General features: G+C 28.1%; 1 protein-coding gene across 4 annotated transcripts in view; it reads right to left on the bottom strand.

Moving 5' to 3' along the window:
- The window catches only part of LOC129958394 (histone-lysine N-methyltransferase SETD2-like), a 73,920-nt gene extending 51,054 nt beyond the window's left edge, over window positions 1-22,866 (bottom strand). For 2 of the 4 annotated variants that reach the window (XM_056070862.1, XM_056070863.1), the window contains exons 1-7: window positions 22,676-22,866; window positions 7,766-8,062; window positions 7,515-7,643; window positions 6,402-6,453; window positions 6,120-6,196; window positions 2,540-2,741; window positions 13-110 (exon numbers count right to left, since the gene is read on the bottom strand). In XM_056070862.1, the coding sequence (XP_055926837.1) occupies window positions 13-110; window positions 2,540-2,741; window positions 6,120-6,196; window positions 6,402-6,453; window positions 7,515-7,643; window positions 7,766-8,062; window positions 22,676-22,701 (881 nt within the window). In that variant the 5' untranslated portion in view covers window positions 22,702-22,866. Of the gene's footprint in view, window positions 1-12; window positions 111-2,539; window positions 2,742-6,119; window positions 6,197-6,401; window positions 6,454-7,514; window positions 7,644-7,765; window positions 8,063-12,226; window positions 12,752-22,675 lie in introns of all 4 variants that reach the window. The other 2 variants (XM_056070865.1, XM_056070864.1) reach the window with 2 other exon arrangements.
- Between the last annotated feature and the right edge of the window lie 351 nt (window positions 22,867-23,217).

Below are 23,217 nucleotides of genomic sequence, written 5' to 3'. Positions count from 1 at the left end.
CACTAAACATACCCATAACGTTGAAACTGATAGTCAAATGTCAATTCTTCACCAGCTTTTAAATCCCTCTTCGCAAAGAAACCAATACGTAACTCTCCATTCACAGTCCACTGAAGGGGAAAAAAAAATTTAAAAAAAATGTGTTTTTTGACATAATAAAATGTTCCTGAAATGGGAGTATATACAGAAAATTGTTTGAGTATATATTTAACGCTCCTATACAGACACAAAAATCACTGTAGAAAAAAAAAATCACTGTAGGAAGAACAAATTATTAAAAGGCCTCAAATGTTATGCAAAGGAGCATAAGAACTCTATTATGAAGATGGCTTTCTTTTCAATGAAAATTTATTCACATTAGTATATTGGAGTCTTGTAAATTAAAGCAACCATAATTAGATCATTTAGAAAAAAAAAATTAACAAACAAACTTTTAAAATGGACTAAAAAATACAAAATTATTTCTCTTGGTGAATTTAAACTTAATGACAATCGCAATTTTTCAGGACAATCTCTACAGGCTAATAATCATATTATAGAACTAAAAGAAATTATTTTATACCTTTTAGTCCATTTTAATAATGTGGCACATTAAATTTTTATTTAAATAATTGTTTTCTATTTTTTAGTCACGTGTGTGAATTTTTGCAATTGATTTGAAACGAATTTTCCAATAAGCTAACCCCGATGACAAAATTTGTGCTGAGCAGACAAGAAAGCGAGTTAATATTACATTATTATCCAGTTCTGAGCTCTAGCTTATCGGAAAGTTAGTTTAAAAAAATTGCAAAATTTGTACCGAACAGACACAAGATAGCAAATTAATAAAACCGTATTAAAATACTATACAATTTGTAATACAAAATTCATGCTATGTTTCCAGTAGTATATTCATAAATTAAGCAGCCCAAAATGTTCTGGTTTAAGTAGTATTTTTCAGAGAAAGGACAAAGCTAAACAGCAAAATGGAGTGGATGACAGGTGGTGGAAATAAGGTCATTTCACAATAAAACATATTTTTACATTTGAAATGTCTATTTTATCTAGGAAATGATATAATGAAATAATTAAGTTAACAATAAAATAATGCATATTTTGCAGATATTATTTTAAATTTTATCTTTGATAACAATCAAAATGGCATTAGCTATTTAGTGAAAAAATATTTTGCCATGATTAATTTCCTTTTAAAACTTTAAAAAAGTACAATTATTGCTTTACTAACTTATGAATACCATATGCATAAAATGGCAAAAACAATTCATCACTCCGATACATTAGAACCAATGGTTAAATACATTTAGCAATGGAAGTGATACCAAAAGTAGATACCCTTAGACTTTCTCGTAGACTCCTCAATGAAAGTACTACTACCCCTCCCTCGAGCAAACACATTTGGGATACTATGCAAGACTGTGAAAGCCACAAGCACAGGCTTAAAAGCTGATACTAATTTATACTTTGAATGCTAAAACCGTGCATTCTGAAATTATGTTTATTTGCACTCATATAAACAGACAAATAAAACTTGGATGGATTTCATTCAAAACTTGATTGAAATCTGCAAATTTGATGTTAAGATAGATAACATACTAAATTTTATCTGAAATTTGCAGCGCTTTTGAGTTACCGTATTCATGGATAGTTCCAAGTTCTAAAACTTTGTTCTGGGGAGATCCGAGTCATAGAGATAGGATAAATTTAAGCTCAAATTTTTGAAGCTTATGAATCTCTCTCTCTCTCTTTGAATACTTAATATATGAAAAAGTAGCAAAAGGAATTTCATTAGCATTGATTTATTTTTGATATCTTCAGCAAAAGTAATGACCTACAAGTAATATTAAGAGCACCATAAAAATTTTGGTCTACTTTTATAGTTGGAAGCCTTCAACCATTCAGAGCATACACTTTTTTAAGTTCACAGTTAATTAAGTACACAGTTTCACTAAATATTGTTAAAAAGTTGTAAAGTGTTTTGGTTTTTTTTTTTTTTTTTTTTTTTTTTGCACAAAAGTTTTAGCAGTAAAAATGTTTAAATAAACTACTATTTCTGATTTACTAAATGATGACAAAATATAAGTAACAAATGTTCTACAAAAAAAAAATAAATAATCAATGTAGAAAAGCATACAATGACAAGTTGAAGTTATGATTAAAAACTAACTTGCATAGTTTTACATGAATACATAAAATTATTCCCTAAAGAGAAACGATTTTTATTTCTATCTAAACAAAGAAAAGGAAGTAAAAGATGAGTAAAGTAAATGAAAGAACGATAATTTCTCCATACAATTAGCATTGCCCTAAATAGAGAAAAAATAATCTATAATCATATAATCTAGTGTAGAATGTGGTGAAATTTTATTTTCTTCAAGAAGAAAAATAAGATTTTGCACAAAAAAAGCATTTTAATAGCCCACTATATAAGAACGATTAAAAAATAAGCAGTTTTTACGGATTTTTGAAGACGCTATGCACTCTGATTGAAAACCTCAGATAATGTAAGCAATCAACCTACAGTGGAGAGTAAATAACTTACTTTTTGAGTTTCACAATTAGGATCACAACTATGATTCATAAATCGAGATAAATTTCCTTTATTTGTTGCATCGATAATTTCGTCTGTTTTTAAAGCCATGAAATAATAATGATTAGATTTTTCGCGAGCATATTGTTTAACACGTTGCTTGAAGTCATGCCGACTCAGAATTTCTCCAACATACTCAATGACAAAATTTCCCCTGAAAAAAAAATAAAAAATAATAAGTGTTGGGTATTTTGAAAAAGTGCAAATGCTTTTAGTTACATTTTCATAGAAGAATTTTAAAGAGAAAAATAAATTAATCAGGGAGGCCAGCATTTCTGCTGTTTTGAATTTCCATTTACAGATTTTTAAAGAAATTTCATTGACATTTTTTAATGTTTCTAATTACTTCATAATGATGTCAATTTATTTTATTCTCTTTAATTATTGCACAATATGTTCTTAACTTTATTTGAATTTTTTAAAAATCTTAACTAAAATCAGGTACAATAATATTTAATGATCAGAAAAAAACATCATTTTCACTCACTGAATTTCATTCAGGCTTCAATTATGTAAAAGCCTTTCCCTTTTTTGCAAAAATATTAACCAAAACTAGAAGATTCTTTCCCATCTAGACCGACTTTTAGCCAACCAACATATCTCGGAACCGTTTATCAAATTTACTCACGAAAAATACAGTATAAAAATATATGCACATTGGCAGAGCATTTAGAATGAAATTATTTGTTTCCTTCCAGTGGAGTCTCCTATCCATACTGTTTACCAACATGCCAATCAGAATTGAACAATGATTTTACTAACAGAAAAAGAAAAAAAATCACAAACACAAAATGAAATAAAAACTGTATACAAAAGACTATATAAGAATGCTGCCCTTCTCTTAAAAAAAATTTTTTTTTGAAAAATTACAAGAGGCATGAATACCTATAATGTATCAAACAAATTAATTTCTCATGTTTATCATCTTAAAATTATAGAGCATTTTGTTGAATGTATGAGGAGTTTTAAACAAACACAAAATTTAAGAAAATTTTAATAGAAAATATTAGCAGTAACGTCCATTTCATACTTTCATATGAAGAATTTAGTAATCCATGTTCATAATGTTTAAAAATAAATGAAAAAAAAAATATTTTACGGAAGTAGCAATATTGCCGGATACTTCACAGTTTAACAAAAAATCTCCAAGAGAGAAAAAACATAATTATTATAAAATACTTATTTGATTAAAATAAATTGCTTAGGAAATATAAAAATGAGTCAATATTTTACAACCAGTTTTAAATATTAATACCCAAAACTCATACTTTTCCTCTCATAATGCGTGGTATGATTGATTTGACGTTCGAAGAAAGAAAAGGTGGGAAGGTAATAGCTCTAAATACATCTTTTTAAATAAAAGAAACTCATTAAAGCTCAAAATCATAACCGTAACAGAAACCAGGTTTTAGTTAGGCCGCCTTTTCCCATAATATGCAAAACCATTTTTGCTAATTATGTCGATTACTTGTTCTAAAAAAAAGCAAACAAAAACTTTCAGTGAAGATTTTATATATTTATACATATATGCAATAAATTAGATATGATGCTTAATCTTTCTCCCATAGTTTATTTTAGACTACCAGTAAAAATTTGATTTTCAATAGTTGCAAATGATATTTCATTCTACTTATGCAAAAATATCAACAAATTATCATGTTCAATAGAAAATACTGACTTACATATTTAAAAAAAAAAAAAAAAAAAAGCAGTTTTATAAAAAAAATTTCTATGACTTTTCAAACTACCCGGAATTCCCTGATGATTCCCGGCTTTTCAATCGGCTGGCCACCCTGATTAATGCATCGAAAACAGAACTAAAGAAAATCAAAATGGCTACTGAATTTTGAAATAATTCATAGGATTTTACTGTGTGATGCTTATAAATGTTTACTAAATGTACTGCTTTTAAATAGCACTAAAGCTCCTTTTGATAACAAAAACTTCACAAAGAGTACAAATGAAATAAATGCTCTTTCCTCTTTTCCTTGAGCAACCCAAAATAATATTTTAAATAAATTAAGTTTTCACACAAACAGGAAATGGTATTTTTAAATTAAAAAATTACGATTTTTTACATCAAACAATGAATTTATATCAGCATGAATATATGTTTAATATTACAATAATAGTTAATTAACAATTATATGAGCCCCATCAATAACAAAAGTTATATTTCAGTGATGCAATGCTCATAAACTTTGAAACTGAACATCATTGATTTCTTATTTCCACTTATTGAATTGCACGACATAATATTACAGAATATTATGTCGTGATTAAACATCTTACCTTTGCCATAAAACTATCTATTAGATAAAGCACATATCCAATTTATTACTACATTTTTTTTCCTTACATTCATCATAAAAATCGATTACGATTTCAGCATAAATAACAGTTTCTATTATATGTATGCAACAAACTGAAATAGAATTTAATAAATTGAATAATTTACTGAATACTAATTCTTCGCTTTCAGTTAAACCTACATAATTAACCTCTTAAATGATTCAAGCAAATATATATGCCTTGCAGAGTCTATGCAACAACAACCAGGAGCATGTCAATGCATCTTCAGCAAATACCTTCCCTAATAATTTGTTGCAAGTCGTGGCAGCTTAAGAATAAACAGACTCTAAACAGTGGTTTGTCTGGGATCTGAAAACTAACTTAAAATTCAGGGGAGGAATGTTAGCCTAAGAATGATAACAAATTTGAATCATGTACGAACTGGTGACACTGGGAAACCAATCACGCAAGATTTCATAGGCAGTTATGGGATTAAAAAATAATATCCATCAATTACTTTAAGTGTAGTTATTACATTTCTTGTCCTTTTTTCATCTAACAAGATATAAATTTGAATGTTTTTTTTTTTCTTTTCAATTAATATAATTATATAATTCAATTATAGTCGCATCTTAAAAAAATTACAATCAGTTGTCTCTACATAAATATGCAATATATTTATAAATAATTCATATAAGCTTACTATACCTAAATTACTAAGCTGTTATTCTGAAATTCTGAGCAGCTGCCAAGCTGCTCAAAATTTTTCATTATTGTTTCATAACCAAAATTTTTAAACTCTCATTTCATACTACAAAAAAGAAAAGAAAAAAAATCTTAAATGGAGAGAGAAAAAAAAGGAATATCAGACAGTGAAAATATGGAAAATCTATGAAATAAAATTTTGATAGCAGTAAAATATTACAGGCTAAAAAATTAAGATTTTCTCCTCTATATTTTAAATATATGAATATAATTGAAAATAAATAAATGTAACTCAAACTTTTAAAGAATGAGAATATAAATAATCTTTTTTATGAAGGAAAGTAAAAAATTCTAAATACTTACGAGAAATTCATAAAAATGATGAATGTTGGAAGTTTAAAATTTAAAATCAATTACAACATTCATTCAAGTTAACTGATATAACCAACAAATGAAAATATCAGTAAACACTCTTATTATTAACTTATTAATAAACACAAGATAATTAAAATTGTAATAATGTAAAAATTCTTACCTAGGAACATTTTCTAGAAGTTTTAATCCCCAGCCTTTCTTCTCAGTTTTAAATGGTTGAACTTTAGCATAAAGTCTCTGTAAAAAAAAATGTTGTATTAAAGAATTATTGCTCCTGTTTGTTTGTTGAGAATAAATTACTAACAAAGAAATGCATTTCAAAGTCTGCAAATTACATAAATGAGAATTCAGTAATGAGAAAAATTCAAACATCATAGAATCAATAATCATCTTTGATTTCTATGAATTATATGCAACATTTAGATGTGCAAAATATATATACCTTTTGAAAGCGCTTGTTGGAACATGCATCTCCTGTAGGACAACGAGATCCACTAGAAAAAAATATATATATACAATTATTTTGAAATAAAAAGTCTAAGTACACACATTCTATCATAAGATTTTTACAGCTATCCTAAGTTCATTTCTTTAGGACAAAATTAACATCTTGGAATCGAAATATATATTATATAGTCAAGGAGAGGAAAAAACTCCAAATTCAAATTCTTTGTTTATTTCACATTCATTAATTACAAAATAAATTTTATTCTTCAATGGGAAATGGAAAATATATGCATGCAAACAAACAAACAAATGTCATCATTCATTAAGTAAATCTGCAATCCTTTACATTTAAATAAATAAAACCATTTTTATTAAACTATGGATCATCCCAAAACAATCTCTTCAAAATACTTTTACTGAACGCTTTTAATGAAATGTATGCTCCATTTACCCTTGTGTTTCAATTTTTAGTCATGCATAATATAAAAAAAATACTCAACATTGTTTAATGATCATTTGGAAATTTTATATGATAATCAAAGAAATATATTTCTTTTAACATAATAAAAAACTAAAAAATTTCTTTCAGCTTAATAAAATTTTGCATTTTTAGATTAGCTAACTATATTCAACTCTTTTGCTGGGTGGGGAAGAATCAGAGAAAAGAAGTTTTATTTAAATAAAACAGTTTTAGCCTTGCTTTGATAAAAGACAGAAGAACCTTTAATTTCTGCACAGATTTCTAGATCAATCCCATTTATAATAGAACTTGTTTTCAAATAATACTTTCTAAAATACTTTTAAACAAGTAAGCAAAATTCATATTATTTATTATTTTACTTTAGTTTCCTTGTATCTATATTGTAATGGTTATTTGTTTTAGCAACAGAATAACATAAATAAAAAAATTAAAAAACGAAAGTTTTCTTGAAAAGCTTAAGTTTTCACTTTTCATTTTATGCAAAAATTCTTTGCCAATTTTATAAAATTCAAAATAATTATAAAATCGTGATTTTATTTAATCTTTTTATACCTTTGGACTTAAAAATTAATCTTGTCAACTCAATAATGAAGAAAATGTAAACAAAAAAAAATTAACTGCACATACCATTCTATCATAAGTAATCGATTGAGACATTCATCGCCACAACCAGTCACACCTTTTTCACGTTCTTCTTTAGTTAAAGTGCATTCACAAAGCATTCGCCTTACTTCTTTTTTCCTTTTCGTTCGTTTTCTGGAATATAAAATAAGATATAGGGCTAAATAAAAATATTCCTTAAAAATAGTTTATGTGTTAAAACATAAATCAGGAATTTGAACTGAAAAAAAAAAAAGATAAAACAATATAAAAATTACCTTTCAAAAAGATATAAATTCTCTTCTAATTCAACATATAAAGGTATGCTCTCTGTATTTTCTGCAATGGAATTAATTTCATCTGAAACACTATGCACAATTTCCTCTTTTGATTCAGTTATTAATGAAACACTACTGCTGACATCTGAATTATTCTCTTCTTTCTCAAAATTTTTAAGACTGAGAGCAGACTTTTCTCCAATTTCCATTTCACTATTTCTACGCCACCTGGATTTAACTTTCTCAGGCTTCATGGTGTTTTCTTTATTAAGCAGTTTCAATATATTTTCATTATTACTACAAAGGGAAAAAAAAATTATTATTTATCAAAAATAAGAGAATGTACAACTTGAAAGAATATTTAAAAATTAATACTAAACAATTTTAAAGCTATTTATATCTGTGAGCAATATCTCCAATAACAGAAAGTGAAAATACAGAACCTACCTTTTAATGTGACCAATTTGGAGCTTAAAAATTCTGATTACATTAATCAACTGATAATAATAACCGAAATGGACAAAATCAACTATATTTTTATTACATCAAGAGAAGAGAATAAAAACACTCGCCTCACGGCTATCTATAATTCATTTCAAAACATTTTTTTTTTTTTTTAAATCTTCAATTGTTGCCAATTAGTAATTAAATTTGTTGAACAATATTGCACAACATGTTACAAAATATCAAGAGCTTGATTCATTTTGGCAATCATTGGAATGTTTTCTTCAATATGTTCATCCTCATTGAAATCATTAACATTTGTTGCTTGGTCTTACTCATAAAAAAACTACAGATTTTTCAAAATTCTACAAAGATGAGGTTGTGAAAGTCTTAATTACACCACAACATTGTGTTGGCTCATTTTAAAAACCCTTCATTCCTGTTACGAATTCCAACTGCACCTTTAACACTCAAATCATTTTTTTAACCACTTTAATTTCGTAATCCAATTGCAAGTAGAAGTAGTTTATGGTTGTTCAAATTTCAACCTATGCCTGGTAGCATAGCTGCCTTTTTAAAACAGTCAAGACCAGATAAATGAATGTGGACCTCATCCTATGGGGGAAATGATTATCAGAAATTCCATTAATGTCAATTGTTGAGCTGGTTGAAAATGAAGGATCAGACAATTTCTTATTTCAAAACAGAAATTTATAATATAAAGTAAATGATAACATGGAAAAATAATAGTGGTTATCAGAAGGTTGTTTTACTATCATTTGAATAGTTGCAAAATATTCTTATTCAGATTTAAAAGCAAAAATATTCATCCATTAAATAATATCCGTCCATCCCATATTCATTAACATCCATCGGCAAAAATATTGATTTAATTCATAATTTTATTAGCAGTTCTCATTTTTATAGTTCAATCATACTAATATGAAAGAGGAATTCATCATACTTCTGCTTCCGCCTAACAGCAGAATTGCAGGAGCAAGCTCAAAGGTAAACATAAGCATGGAAACACTGGCTTCACCAGAGAGTATCTCTCAATAAACAAGCAAACAATACAACACTATCACATAAAAAATGATGACAAAATATATTCAAAAACAAATGACACAGCTAATATCAAAATTTTTGCATAGGTAAGTAAGAATAAAAGCACACATTCATACATGATTCTAAAATTAATACTCATTTTAGAACATGAAACACAAAATTTTACTAAAATATATAGATAAAATAAAATTATGTTATGAATTGTTCTAAAGTTTTAGGAAATCTGACATGTTGTCCAGATTTAATTTGAGAAACGGTTTTGATAATTTATTCATTTAGATGCAACACAGTTATTCCTGTTTTATCCTGTCGCCTAAGCACTTGAGGAACAGAAAGATTATCGTTATCATCAACCAAACAAAAGGCTGGTTTGATATGATCTGTTGACAGATTTTTTCTTTCCACTAATGAAAATTGTGAATTCTTTGCCACTTTGACTGTATGAGGACCAGTGTAAGGTTGTTAGAATGGTGGCTGAACACTATCAATTCTCAGAAACACATGGGAAGTTTTTGAATGCAGTTGGAACAAATATATAACTTTTTTCATGAACAGAAATTGGCACAGATCTTAAAGATCTCATTTCATCATGCAGCAATGATGCATATGTTGGAGTGCATGTAGTGGAAATCTTGCCAGAAAAGGTTGGCAAAGAGTTGTTCCATACACCAATTCGGTGCAAGTAGCTTTCATGTTATTCTTAACAGCTGAATGCATGCCAAGAAGTATGATTGGTATAATATCATCCCACCTTATAATTGCACTTGAGGTAGAGATGCATTCTTTTGACGTCCAATTATTCTTTCAAATAACAGGCATAATAATAAATTCTGTTCCAAGGAGATTATTAAGTTCTTTGAAAATATCTGATTCAAAGCTTCTACTGGGTCTGTCATTATGAGAGCAGGGCAACCAAAACAAAATATCGAGCCAGACAGGAGAAATCGACATGTGGTTTCAGTCATGTTGGCCGTAGGGATTACTTTGATCCATCTAATAAAGTGGTAAATTATTGAAAGACAAATTTTACCATTAGACGGAGGAAAAGGACCTACGAAATTTATACATATATGGAAAAATCAGGTATCGGGTAATCAATGAATCTGATCTTTGGCAGGATTGACAAGATTTTACCCACATTTTAATTTTCCTCTTGATATCGACCACATGAAATGTTGAGAAATCATTTTTATAAGGGCAGAAACACCAGGATAAGAGAGACTATATAAGTGTTTGAAAACCAATCTGCAGTAATTCTAGGAGATAAAAAGACAAGAAACATTTGTGAGCGTAATACATATAAGTGTGATACTTTCTAGAGGAAAATATTGTTGTTTCAACAGTAAATATGACAAGTTTTATTGAAGAGTTGCTTGAGTTTATCATCTACTTGATGTAATGTCCCTGTAATTGAGAGAACTGGCTCGGGAAACTGAGCCACATTCAATCTGAGATAAAGCGTCAGCTACCAAATTTTGTGTACCAGGAACATATCTGTAGAAAACTATGAAATAAAATCCAAGTGTCTCAGCTGACATGGATTGTATTTTTTAGCTATCTATTGAAAGGGTAAATAAATTTGTAATCAGTAAATCACAAATTCTTTTTCTTCCAATATGTGTCTAAATTGTTTCATCATTGTATAAATGGCTAAAAGTTCTCTACATACAAAAATCATTTCTTTAAGGGAGAAGTCAGTTTCATTGACAAGAATGCCAGTAAATGCCAAAAATTATCACTGTACTGTGTTAATGTACCAACAACAGCAAAATCTAAAACATCAATCCAAATGCTTAGTGATGCATTTGCTTTTAGGTGATGAAATGAAATAACCTGTGCAAGGTTTTTCTTAACCTGTTCAAAAGCTGTAATGGCCCCATTTGTCCATGAAAGAACTTCAGGTTTGCTTTGAATGCTTTTCACTCTTTATACCTTTTAGAAAATCTACTAAGGGAGTAAGTATATGGGCAGCTTGTCTAATGAAATGTCTACCAGCAGTGCAAAGAAAATGAAGTAATGTGTGATAATGAATGGTTGAAGAAATTTTTAAGTAGTATCTATATTTGGTAAAGATTTTATTCTAGCATTAAATACTTGAAATCCTAAAAATTCTAAAGTGGGTACTCCTAATTCACAATTGAAAAGATTTATAGACTATCTATACTGATCCAAATGCTTAAAAAGTAATTGCAGATGTTGTATTTCCTCCGAGGATGATCAACCAAAATGTCATCAATGAAGGCATACACAAAATTTAAATCTCTCAGACTTCATCAACAAAACATTGAAAAGTAAAGGCGACATTGCAAAGTTCACACTGCACTTCAATACTTTCATAAAGCTCAAATGGAGTGGTTATGGATGTTTTACGAATATAATCTTTGTGAATAGGTATCTGATAATAAGCATTAATTAAATCAATATGTGAAAAAATGTTTTACCATGCAACAAAATCTAAAACATAAGGAGTAGAATATTTATCTTTTTTAGTTTGGGCATTCAAGCCACGATAATCCCCAACGGGGCTAAAATATTACTATCTCTCTTAAGTACCATATGTAAAGGAGATGTATAGTAGCTTTTAGAAGGTCTCGTGTGGCCCAAATCAAGCATATGCTGAAATTCTGACTTAGCTGCTTTTAATCGATCAGGAAGCTTGACAAAAACAGGTAAACCAGAAATTTTGATGTAATGTTTTACATTATGTTTGATTTCTTTAAAAAAGGGAGGAGGTTTAATAATTTCAGGAGACTCTCTTAAAACATCATGAAAAATACTTCCACTTAAAATAAGTTTAATAAAATGAATTTCAGAAAAAATAAGATGGTCACATCATCTACTATTGAAATAATATAAAAAAATCAGCTCCTACTATAGTCATTAAAACAGCAACTAGAAAAAGATAGCGAAATACCCTACTCAAATTCAAGACTAGCGTCAAAAGTTTCTTACCATATACATTGATAGATGTATTCGCGGCCGACAGTTGCTGTATACTATTCCCTCTTTTACTCGGCAATTGATGCAGGGAGTACACTAACATCAGATACTGTATAGATGAGAAAAGAAATATTTTAGAATCTGTCCTTGATAAATAAGCAACGCGAAACATAAGGCAGCGAGAAGGTGGTCACTTTTATTCCTCTCTGGATGAATTTTTTGAAAAATTGCAAGCAGGAATGCATTTCCTGGCCATCTCCTGAAATTTTCTATGGTACCAACATACATTTCACTCCCTAAGATGGGAAGATGAACGGTTGTGTGGATGAGAATAATTCCTGTAATCTTCCTTCTCAGCAGTTAGTTTATTAGCAGTTCTTTTTCCACAGTTCAATCGTATTGGTATAAAACGAATTCGTTACACTTCAGTTTGGCCTCGCGGCTGAATTGCTGGTGCAAGCTCAATGGTAACCACGCGTGCGAACAGATAGGCTTCACCACAATAGCATTAACTGCGATCACATTAAGCAGCGTCCACTGTAATATAAAAGTAATATGTCGTAAAAAAATACACCACTAAAAATTAAGTATAAATTAAAACAAATATGGAATAATGGGCAGCTCATAGAAAATTTTACACAGCAGTCAAAATAATAAAAAATATAACTATAAAATAAAATTCCAAAATACAAGTATTCATTACTGGTAATATTTTAACTTAAAAAAAAAAGTTTTTTAAGTTTTTCAACAATTCGCATAAATGACGAATTAAATGTTATTTTAACAAACAACGATATGACCAAGCAATGCAGAAATCATGGATTTCAATATTGCTCCTTCAGGTGTAACCAATCAACTGTGATGCAAAAGTATTTGCAGTCATTAATACCACAATCAAAATAATGAATTCAAAAAGGGAAGGAGCAAAAAAATGTACTTTATGTTGTAAGATCACACATGCTCAAGATGGGTGAAGAGTTAAATCTCATACGTTTTTAAAATATTAACTTTCAATAATTTATATCAATAAAAAAATATCGTTTTTGTATACTTCCGGCTTAAAAACCTATCAGAAAAATGAACAATAGCAAAACCCAGCAATGAATTATCGCTCCTTTGAGAATTAAATTTTTTTACCCCATTTAATACACAGTGTGTAAAAAAAAATTCTATACGGAAGACAAAATGAAAATAAGTTAATATAATTTCTAATGTTTGCTTTTTCTCTTTATAAATTACTTATATATGGTTAATATTACTCTTTAACAGGGAGTTTCCTAATAAATTTCTCTTTTTACAAAACGCATCACGTCCTTTTGCAGTCTTTAAGATAAAAGACGAAATGTCATGCAAAAAATTTTCTGCACGCAATATGAAAATTCTTCCGTGTTTTACAACTCACCCGCAGTAAATATTCGAGGTTTGTCAGAGTGAAGAACGAAAAAATAAGTTATTTAATACCAATTTGTAGCTGATCGTCTTAAAATGGAAATTCCGAAAGCCATTCGAAATGGGTAAGAGAGAGTCAGTTGCGAAAAGATGGATTATCTACGAAAAGAATTTGTGAAATCACTAACAAACCAAAGTCTACAGTGTAGTATATTATTGAAAGATACTGCGAGCTGTAAACATTTGAGAATAGAGATAGATCCAGAAGACCTCCAAAGTTAAATCGCTTGAATAAAAGAAATGTTATGTGTAAGGTGCAAGATAATCCGCTGATTAGTGCATCTCAAATGACAAATGATTTAATGATTGACTACAACATTAAAGTCACAGTTCGAATGGTGAGAAATGCCATTAAAAAAGATGGTTATAATAGACGTGCGACCCGTAAGAAGCCTTTTATAAATTCCTACAACAGAAAGAAAGAAAAAAATTGCATTGAGTTTGCAAAAAAGCATGTCAGCAAGCCGCTATCTTTTGGGAATCGGTTCTTTTTAAGTGTTGAATCAATATTTAATATCTATAGGTCAAATGATCGAGTTATGGTCAGGAGGAAACCAAAGCAGCAGATGTTAAGAATTTATGTGGAACTGTGAAGTACGGTGGTGACGGGATACTAGAGTGGGGGTGTATGAATGTTGTTAGTGTCGAAAGTTTATATTTTATAGATGGAAATATGGATAGGCACATGTTCTTAACATTCCAAAACAAAACGTTTTAACCAGTGCAGAAACGCTGTCTGTGGGAACTGGCTTTATTTTTCAACAGAACAATGATTCTAAGCACACTTCCAAGATTTGTCAAGAGTGGTGCCTCTATCGTGTTAAACAGCTCAAAGCCCTCCCCAGTCTCCCCATTTAAACCCTATAGAACATTTATAGGAAGAAATAAGTCTTGAGCTAAAATATATATAACACAAAAAACGAGGCTGAATTAAAAAAAAACAAAACATTCAGAACATTTGGAGAAATATTTTTGCAAAAACTAAAAAAAAAAAAAACTTGTAGGGATTATGCCACAACAACACTTGAGAGAAGTGATAAAGGCCAAAGAAGGACCTATCGTACTTTAAATGTAAGTTGGTCAGCATAAAAAAGACCTTTTATGTACAATGTAAATACCGTGTGGAAACTTTTTTGCACCTTAATTAATAGCATTTTTCCTTTCTTTCAATTTATGTAATTAATTTTCTCCATATTTTTTTCCTTCATAATATTCATAAATAATACATGAAATTGTGTTAAACCGATTTTCAAATTTTCAATACAAAGTATTTTGTGGCTTTGTTAGTAAAAAACCTTCATTAACTGCATATGGAAACTATTTTTATCCACTGTACCTTTAAACTAAAAGACAATTAGGAATGAAGATTAACAGCATAACTTTGAAGTGTAAAATTTTTCAAATTACTTAGACACTTGTTATATCATGCTGTGTTTCAATACAATGTACTTCTTTTAAAATGTCAGAAAAATTGTTCATTTTTTTTTTAAGTAAATCAAACTTCTGATCATAAAAATTACATTTCAGTATATATAAACAGTGTGAGTAATAAAATTTTATTTTAAAAAATAAAATCTGTTTAAGCACCATTAGAAAAAAAATAATTATAACCATCATTAACATAGAAGTTTGATTACAGAAATGTGTGTTATAATGAAATTCACAAAGTTATACAAGAAAGTATCCAAATTTACACAAATATAATCAAAGAGTGTCAGTCATAATTGCTGCATACTTTCATAAACATTGAAGCTAAAATATTTAAAATGTTTTCTCTGCAAATGTTTTGAGAAAAATGTTACTAAAACACTTTCATCACATATTTAAAATTACTTTATTACACTAAAATTAGGTGCATTTTTTAAAAATTCCTTTAAAAGGTAGATTTCTTTTCATTTATTATTTTCAAATTCCTTTCTATCTTTAGCCAAAAAAAAAAATTAAATTTAGAAACAAGAACAAATAACTAATTTATCGCACAATTCAGAATTTATTAAAAAAAAAATAAAGGTAACAAACATTATAAAAACAATATATAAATATAGGTTTGTTACAAAGTTTATATTATTGAAAAGTTTTGAAGTTTTCAAACAAATGCCAAAAGTTATATCAGTTAGCAAGATTTCTACATTTTTAATGTATTTGAAAATATTAAGTATTGTTTACAATTATTCTTTCAATTAAATGCAGAAAATACTGTTTTATGATAAAAAATATGAATTTATTATTTGATTTTCAATTATATTGGAGGGAAAAATCATCTGCTTTTCTTAATTAGTGTTGGAATAAAGATCTTACGAGATCTGCAGTGTTCAAACCAATGTGCCTCAGTACCTGCTGCATTTGTTACAATGACAAAGGAAATGCTAAAAGGCTGTCATGACTGGAATTGGACTACTGGCTGAATATCTTAGATGGACATATCTGGCTAGGAAGGAGTCCATATGGAAGTGTACCGCTTTTTTAATAAAATCTTTTTGAAAAATGTTATATAATTTTACAATTTTTTTAATGCTTTTTAACTTTCTATTAAGTACAATACTTTCCCAAATTAGGGATATTTTATTCAAACACATAGCAGATATCAGCTACTTGGCAGAAAAATAGGATTAAATGCAAGCTTCATTGCTATACTGCATATGATCGAAGATCTTACAAAAATATTGAGAGAACAGAAAATCAAAGAAAAAAACTTATTGTGGCTTTGATTTCACTGACATTTACCAAGTTATAGGCAATGCTATATGGGCTTTACTGGTCACATAAATATAAGTAAATCTATGCAAAAAATATTATTTTAAACACTTGCACAATAATGATAGTGCATGTTGATAAGTGAGCTATACTTCAAAGTAGAGAAATTATCAAGTTGGCGATGAAAACTAGCAAAATCAGTCCCGCTTTTGATATTGAAGGCTCTGCCAAAAATTTACTTTTTAATATCTCTTGAAATAGGGAGGAAGGGAATAGATGTCCAACAATTATGTATCCAGGTGTCATAAGCATTCATGTGAAGCCGAAATTTTCGAAATCGGTGCAGTGATTGTAAATGCAGAATTTTGTCATCCCTATACCCTTCCATAGATAATGTACAGTACAAAGTCACACTATCTTGAAGAATTCTAAGGAACAGACATTCGCTGAAGATGCATGCAGGAAAAAAATTATCAAAATTGAATTAACAGTTGTAGTTGCATGACTGGTTGATTGGATATCCTTTTTATTTTAAATATATAAATAGCTTTTCACCATTCACTAAACTTTGTTAGTAAGGAAAAGTCTCTGGCTTGTTCACCTTGTTGAGTTAATAAATAGCTCTGCATTCAAATTCAGCAATTTCTTTTCCTAAAAGAGATTTCCTTTCTTGAAAGGAAATCAAGAAATCAGATTTGTTTCCTTACATCATTGGCAGTAACATCTTAAGCCGGCTGTTTCTTCAAAAATCAACTATTCAGTGTTTTCACTTTTGAAAGTAACAGTGAATTAAATATACATTTTCTTGGTATAATGTAAAAAATTCTGAAACTACTAAACAAAAATAACTTATAATAAAAATACCTAAATAATTCACTAATGACAATGTTGAAACATAATAAACAAATGTTCCATAAAGAAGCAACCAGCTGCAGAAAAGAAATAAGAAACAACAATCACTTAAGAACAACATCACATAATTTCCAAAAATACGTAAAATTATTCCTGGAAATTCTTCACCACCACCAAGACAAGTAAAAGACGAAAGAAAAGTCAATATCAATGAAATGGGTGGACCAATGAAATGGAATTACTTTTTCACTGCCCTCAGAGCTCACTATGACTCCACCAACAATTTAACACTTGCTGTTGAGAGTTAAAAGATCAAACACAGCAACATAAATGCACTCATATAATTAGACAGATTGAAAAAAATTCTGTTTGTTATTTTTAATTTTCAAAAAGAAAAATATGTAGATGACAAAAAATAGGCACTTTTAAGGGCTTTAAATGACACTATGCAGCCTGACAAAGAAGCTAGAAGCTATCTCAAAATTTTGGACTTTCATGTTTTTATACTTATTTGTGAAAAAAGAACATGGAAATTTCTGTCAATTTCTTATTTTAAATACTGGAGTATAAAGATGATAGTACATGGAAAACATTTTGTTGAAGTAACAAGAATGAACACTGTTTTTCATTTCATAATGGATTATTTCAGTTTTTGTGGATTTGCTCTCCAAAAAAATGATCATTTTCAACTAGAATGGGGAAATTGAAAAGTTGGGAATCACACTCTTTCTGAATTTAGATCTCCAATGTATATCAAATGGCATCGTATATGAATTAGCATATATATTAATTTTAAAAATACAGTAAAAACATGGTTAAATGTATTCTGAGTTATTCTAACTGTGTCAGAAATCACATATACTGTAGTGCAAGAAAACTCCCAGATACAAAGATAAAGAAGTGTGAATAATTTGTTAGGTGGAAGAATGATTGTTGTAAATATTTGGAAGAAATCACAGACCAAGAAATTGCATAATCAGTATAGAAGTCAAATGCAGGCTTGATTGAGGAGCATGAAGCAGATGACAGAGTGACAAATGATGATATTTTTAGAGTAACATAGGTAATTAAGAGTTTGTTATGTCTTGATGACTACAGTATTTAAATATCCTGCTTTTTTTTAATGTGAAAATTTAAATGAACCATTGCAAGTTACAGTATAAAAATAATTCTTTTAAAAACAAAAGAGAAAACACTCAGCATGTGCTGTTATTTCAGGCTGCAGTAAGATATAATGAATAATACCGAGAGTCAACGCCAGCAAATGTCCTTCTAATGAAAAATTGATAGCAAACTGTTGTTCAAAAATATCAGCAGAGATGCAAGAAATGGACAAAACTTGCAGAGTTTTTTAAAAAGTAATTCATATGATATAAACTATTACCGAGTATATATTGATTTATCTAATATAATCCTAAAAATGCAATCTCATCTTTAATAAAGAATATAAATGTAGACTACAAAGAGAATCTCGAATTTCTTTTACACTCCCAACATTTCAGAACTGCACATTGTAATTAGACAAGAAATAGTAATAGATGTCCATGGCTTAATTGAAAAAATTGTTATTTAAAACAGTAACTAAAGACGGAGGGATAGTTAATTGAGGTTGTAAAATTTGTGGAAAATCCAGTAAAATTAAATTGCACAAAATAAGTTACTCAGATATTATTTTAGATGTGCTTTTACATCATAAGGTTTGCTGAATTCCCTTATGTTAATTTATATAGTTAACAACTTACTAAATTTCAATTCTCTTGCTTTTACTGATTATTAATTTGAAATTTCTAAAAATCTCTTTAATAAAAAGAGATTTATTTTAAAGTAAAATTCTTATATGCATAAATTTCAAAAATTATATTACATTTAGAACAAATAATATAAAATCTTCAATGAGCAAAAAATATGTAATTCAACCAATAAAAACATGACATCAAAGTTACTCAATTTTACATGTTTTAAAACATACATTGGAAGTATTAAATAAGAAAAATTATCAAATTAAAAAAAGTAAAGCTTTACAATTCTCAAAATATAATTCGATTATTCATTATAGAAGTGGAAAGTGCCTTGTTTGCAAGCATTATTCAACATCTGTCAAACAAATCCAAATATTAGACTATAATATGATAGAAAATCCAGTTTCTTCTGAAGCAAGTACAACATGGAAATTTAGTTCCTTTAAAAAGATGTCCTTTCACAAAATATACTGCATTATTTCAAAATAATGAATTTTCTTGAATAAGCCTTTCATTTTGGGTGTGTAATGTAACTGTCTCCACATATTATATTCAAGGCCATGACTTACAAACAATTTCTATCTCTTGCTGTGCTGAGAAAAATTCTTCTGTTAGGTAAGCCCTTAATAAAAATGAAACATCAATCTTTATTATGAAGTTGATGATGAGCAGTAAAATATGTAGAAGAATCTAATCCTAAAATTGTTAATATTAAAATAAAATATTGGTGAAAATTTGCTATATTAATAATTCCAGTCAGATGGATCGCATTAGAAGCTTTTATTTACAGTAGATCTAGCATGCATCAACGCAGAAGCTTAGTAATGATAAAATGAAGATGACCATACATATATAAACTTCAGACAGGACTGAAAAACAGCCAATAATGATTTGTAATTAGCTACGTAATAGAACTGCCTATTATTAATTGACCTTAGACAATCAATCATCTTTATTTTATACGCTTCTAAGATACTGGAATATTACTCTCCTTTGATTTCTTAAAAACTAACACCATTTTTCAGAGAAGTTTGTAGTTGTACCATTAAATGCATTTGTTTCAATTAAATAATTCATAATAGAAGGACTTCATTGCAAAAATATATTTAAAAAAATCAATTCAAAAATGGATTAAATGAATTAAAAAATCTACCATCAGTAAAAAGTTTAATGGTGTCACCTGTATGCATGAAACATGTCAAAGGTACAGTAGCAATTTAATTTTAGAATTCACAACTTGTATTGCAGAAAGAAAATTGATCTAACATGATGCCACAGATAACAAAACTTGTAGTTAGATAAAATGTAAAGTTGCATGAATTCAGTGTTCAGACCCTAAATAATACTTTAAATGTTTAGCCAGACATTTTTTATAAACTTCAACTCTATTGGCTAATGAAGTTTTTATAAATTGCAAATAAATAAATAAATATAAATTACTTAAAACAAAAAATGGCATAAAGCAATAAAATTTATAGTATTTTGAAATGACATAAAAATATTTTCAGATAATCATTTTTTGAAAAATGTGTGTTGTGCATTACAATTCCATGGACTAATGCATAAAATACTTTGTTCTGACAAAATGAGAGTAACAAAGCATCCACAACAAAATAAAAATGCATACAGATTGCTGAAGAAAAATTCCTTTTTTATATTAAATAGATTAGCATTAAAAAACTATGAATATATATAACTCGTAAAATAAAACACTAAAAGGCTTAAATTGCAATAACATAGAAATAAATAATTAATATATAATACAAACATCAAATAGAATGCTTTTGAACATACAGATAACATTTTTTTAAACTTATAAAATAAATTTTGAAATATTACCTACTTAAAGAATCACAATTTTTGTTGAATTTAGCACCTTCAAAGGAGATCTATTTGATTTTATTTGAATTTCAAATGTATATTTAACAAAGTGGATGCTACATTAACACACTGTCCAAAGTAGAATTTTTGAAGATATTTTCAAAATCAAATACGTTGAAATTTTTAAAAACATTACAGTGATTAATGTTATGAGACAGATAATCATTAAATATGATCATGAAAACTAATTATTTATCAGAAAGACATACCAAGTGATAATAATGGAAAGGTTTGAATTAAATATCCAAATTTTAAGCTTAATTCTAAATATTTAAAGATAAAAAAAAAACTTTATCTTATGAAAAATAACACATATTAGAACTAATACAATATTATGAAGAATCTTAAAAAATGCACAAGCTATAACTGGAAAAGTTATATAAAACACATCTGTGTGGAGTGGTTTTAAGTAAATCAACAAAGAAGAGCTTTAAAAAAAACTGATAAAACACAAGGCAAAATGAAAATCAATGCTCTATAACAGTTCTGAACTTAATTTCTAAATTTAGGAAATTTTCAACCAAACATAACAAGCAGAACTCAATTCATTCATACATTTTACTACTAAAGATCCATAATATGAGAATAGAATTTTTAAAACCTAAAGAACCCAACACTGTTTCAAGAATAATAATATCAGAAGAACATTAAGGGCCCTTAACACTCAAAAATTTTGATTTAATAAATGAAAAGTCAGAGAAACAGGCTTTTAATGTGGATAATTTGTTATTTTTTATATGCAACAGAATATTTGAACTGGCCAAAATATTTTACTCTTCAAATTTCATTGTCTAGTTTAAAGGTGAACAAGAAGAAAAAAAAAAAAAGAAAAAAAAAAAATGTCAGTTCTTCAACATAGAGAAGTTGAGTACAAACTTGCTTCAGATTGTTAATAGCATAGCTATATAGAATATTAATGATTATCTTAGCATATAAGGAATAGATATATAAAGGATAAAGGAAGTTGCACTGACCTAAATATATTCCAAATCAGATTTTCTAATTTCTACATATATAAAATATCAGTCCTCTTATAGAAAGAGAGAAAAAAAGAAAAGAGAAAAGTTTTGTAACACATAAATGTACTTAATTACTAAAACCTATATAATGGATTCACTCTAAAGTTGGAATTAAATACTGCGAAATGTTTAAGCCCGATGATTTAAAAAATAGCATGACTTATTCATCGGCTTATATTATATAATTTCTTTATAAAGCAGGTGTATAATTTTAATCAGTCTTCATAATATCAAAGACATCAGTGAAAACTACTTAAATCAAATAAATGGTAAATATTATCATGAAGATATTAGGCAAAGATTACTATGATTTAAAAAGTTAACTTATTCAAAGATATTTTAAAATGTTAATATTAAGGATAAACAACCAATAAAATGGACCAGCATTCTGAGCAAAAAAAAAAAAAAAATCTTCATATATAACATGCCTAAAAAATTGAAGTACTTGTTATAAAATGGACTCCATATGTTAAAAAATTATAGATTTTTTTATTTTTAGAAAATTAGATATAAATTAGTAATACACCCCCAAAACATATGTTAGGCAACAATTTTGATTTAATGAGAATGAACTACTTACACTTCAAGCAAGATCCCCAAAATATGATTAATTACTTAAATAAATGACTCAATTCATTAGTTAGGAAGATGAATAACGTCCATTTGATACAATTAAAAAAATATTTACACTCGAATATAATTTTAAATAAAAAAAATATTGTAAAATAGAAATCATTCCTTAACACATTTTCTACGAATATGAATTTGCGGCATGCGGTAAAATTACCAACAAAATCAAAATATTGAAATCAAATTAAGTAACTTACTAAGAACAATCAGATTCATTAGCCATACAGCTCGTATCTTACAACATCATGTTGATAGAAAAAAAAATACATGGCTAATTATTCAACATGTTGCATCGTCGATATGTTGAAATCAAGAATCTGGAGATCAAAAATTTGTTTATTTGCCTCATAGCAAAATCAGCATCTCTAACCATAAGTGTATTTCATTATATTTTGTACGGCTCGTTGCCATCACAGATGGAAGTTGTCCCATGTTCAGACAGCGATGTATCCTTTCATTACAACACTAATTTAATGTTATTTAATTGAATTGAAGAATTTGGAGAGAATATTCAAAATGTTTTAATCCCTCTCCTGGAGAAGCAATTTCAGAATCCATCATATTAAAAAAAAAAACAATTATTTTACGTAATTATTTTTATTTAAGCAAGGGCATATGAGAATTTTAGTTAGCACAAAAGTTAAATTGTTCAGTTTCTTGTTTATCTGCATTTTGATAATATACTTGCTAATTAATCACAAAAATGCACTTTTAATCTATTGGAATATTAAGGCTTAAT

The sequence above is a fragment of the Argiope bruennichi genome, chromosome X1, assembly GCF_947563725.1.
Source record: "Argiope bruennichi chromosome X1, qqArgBrue1.1, whole genome shotgun sequence".
NCBI lineage: Eukaryota > Metazoa > Arthropoda > Arachnida > Araneae > Araneidae > Argiope > Argiope bruennichi.
The sequence above is the reverse complement of the archived record's forward strand: the minus strand, read 5'-3'. Positions and strand labels throughout refer to the sequence as shown.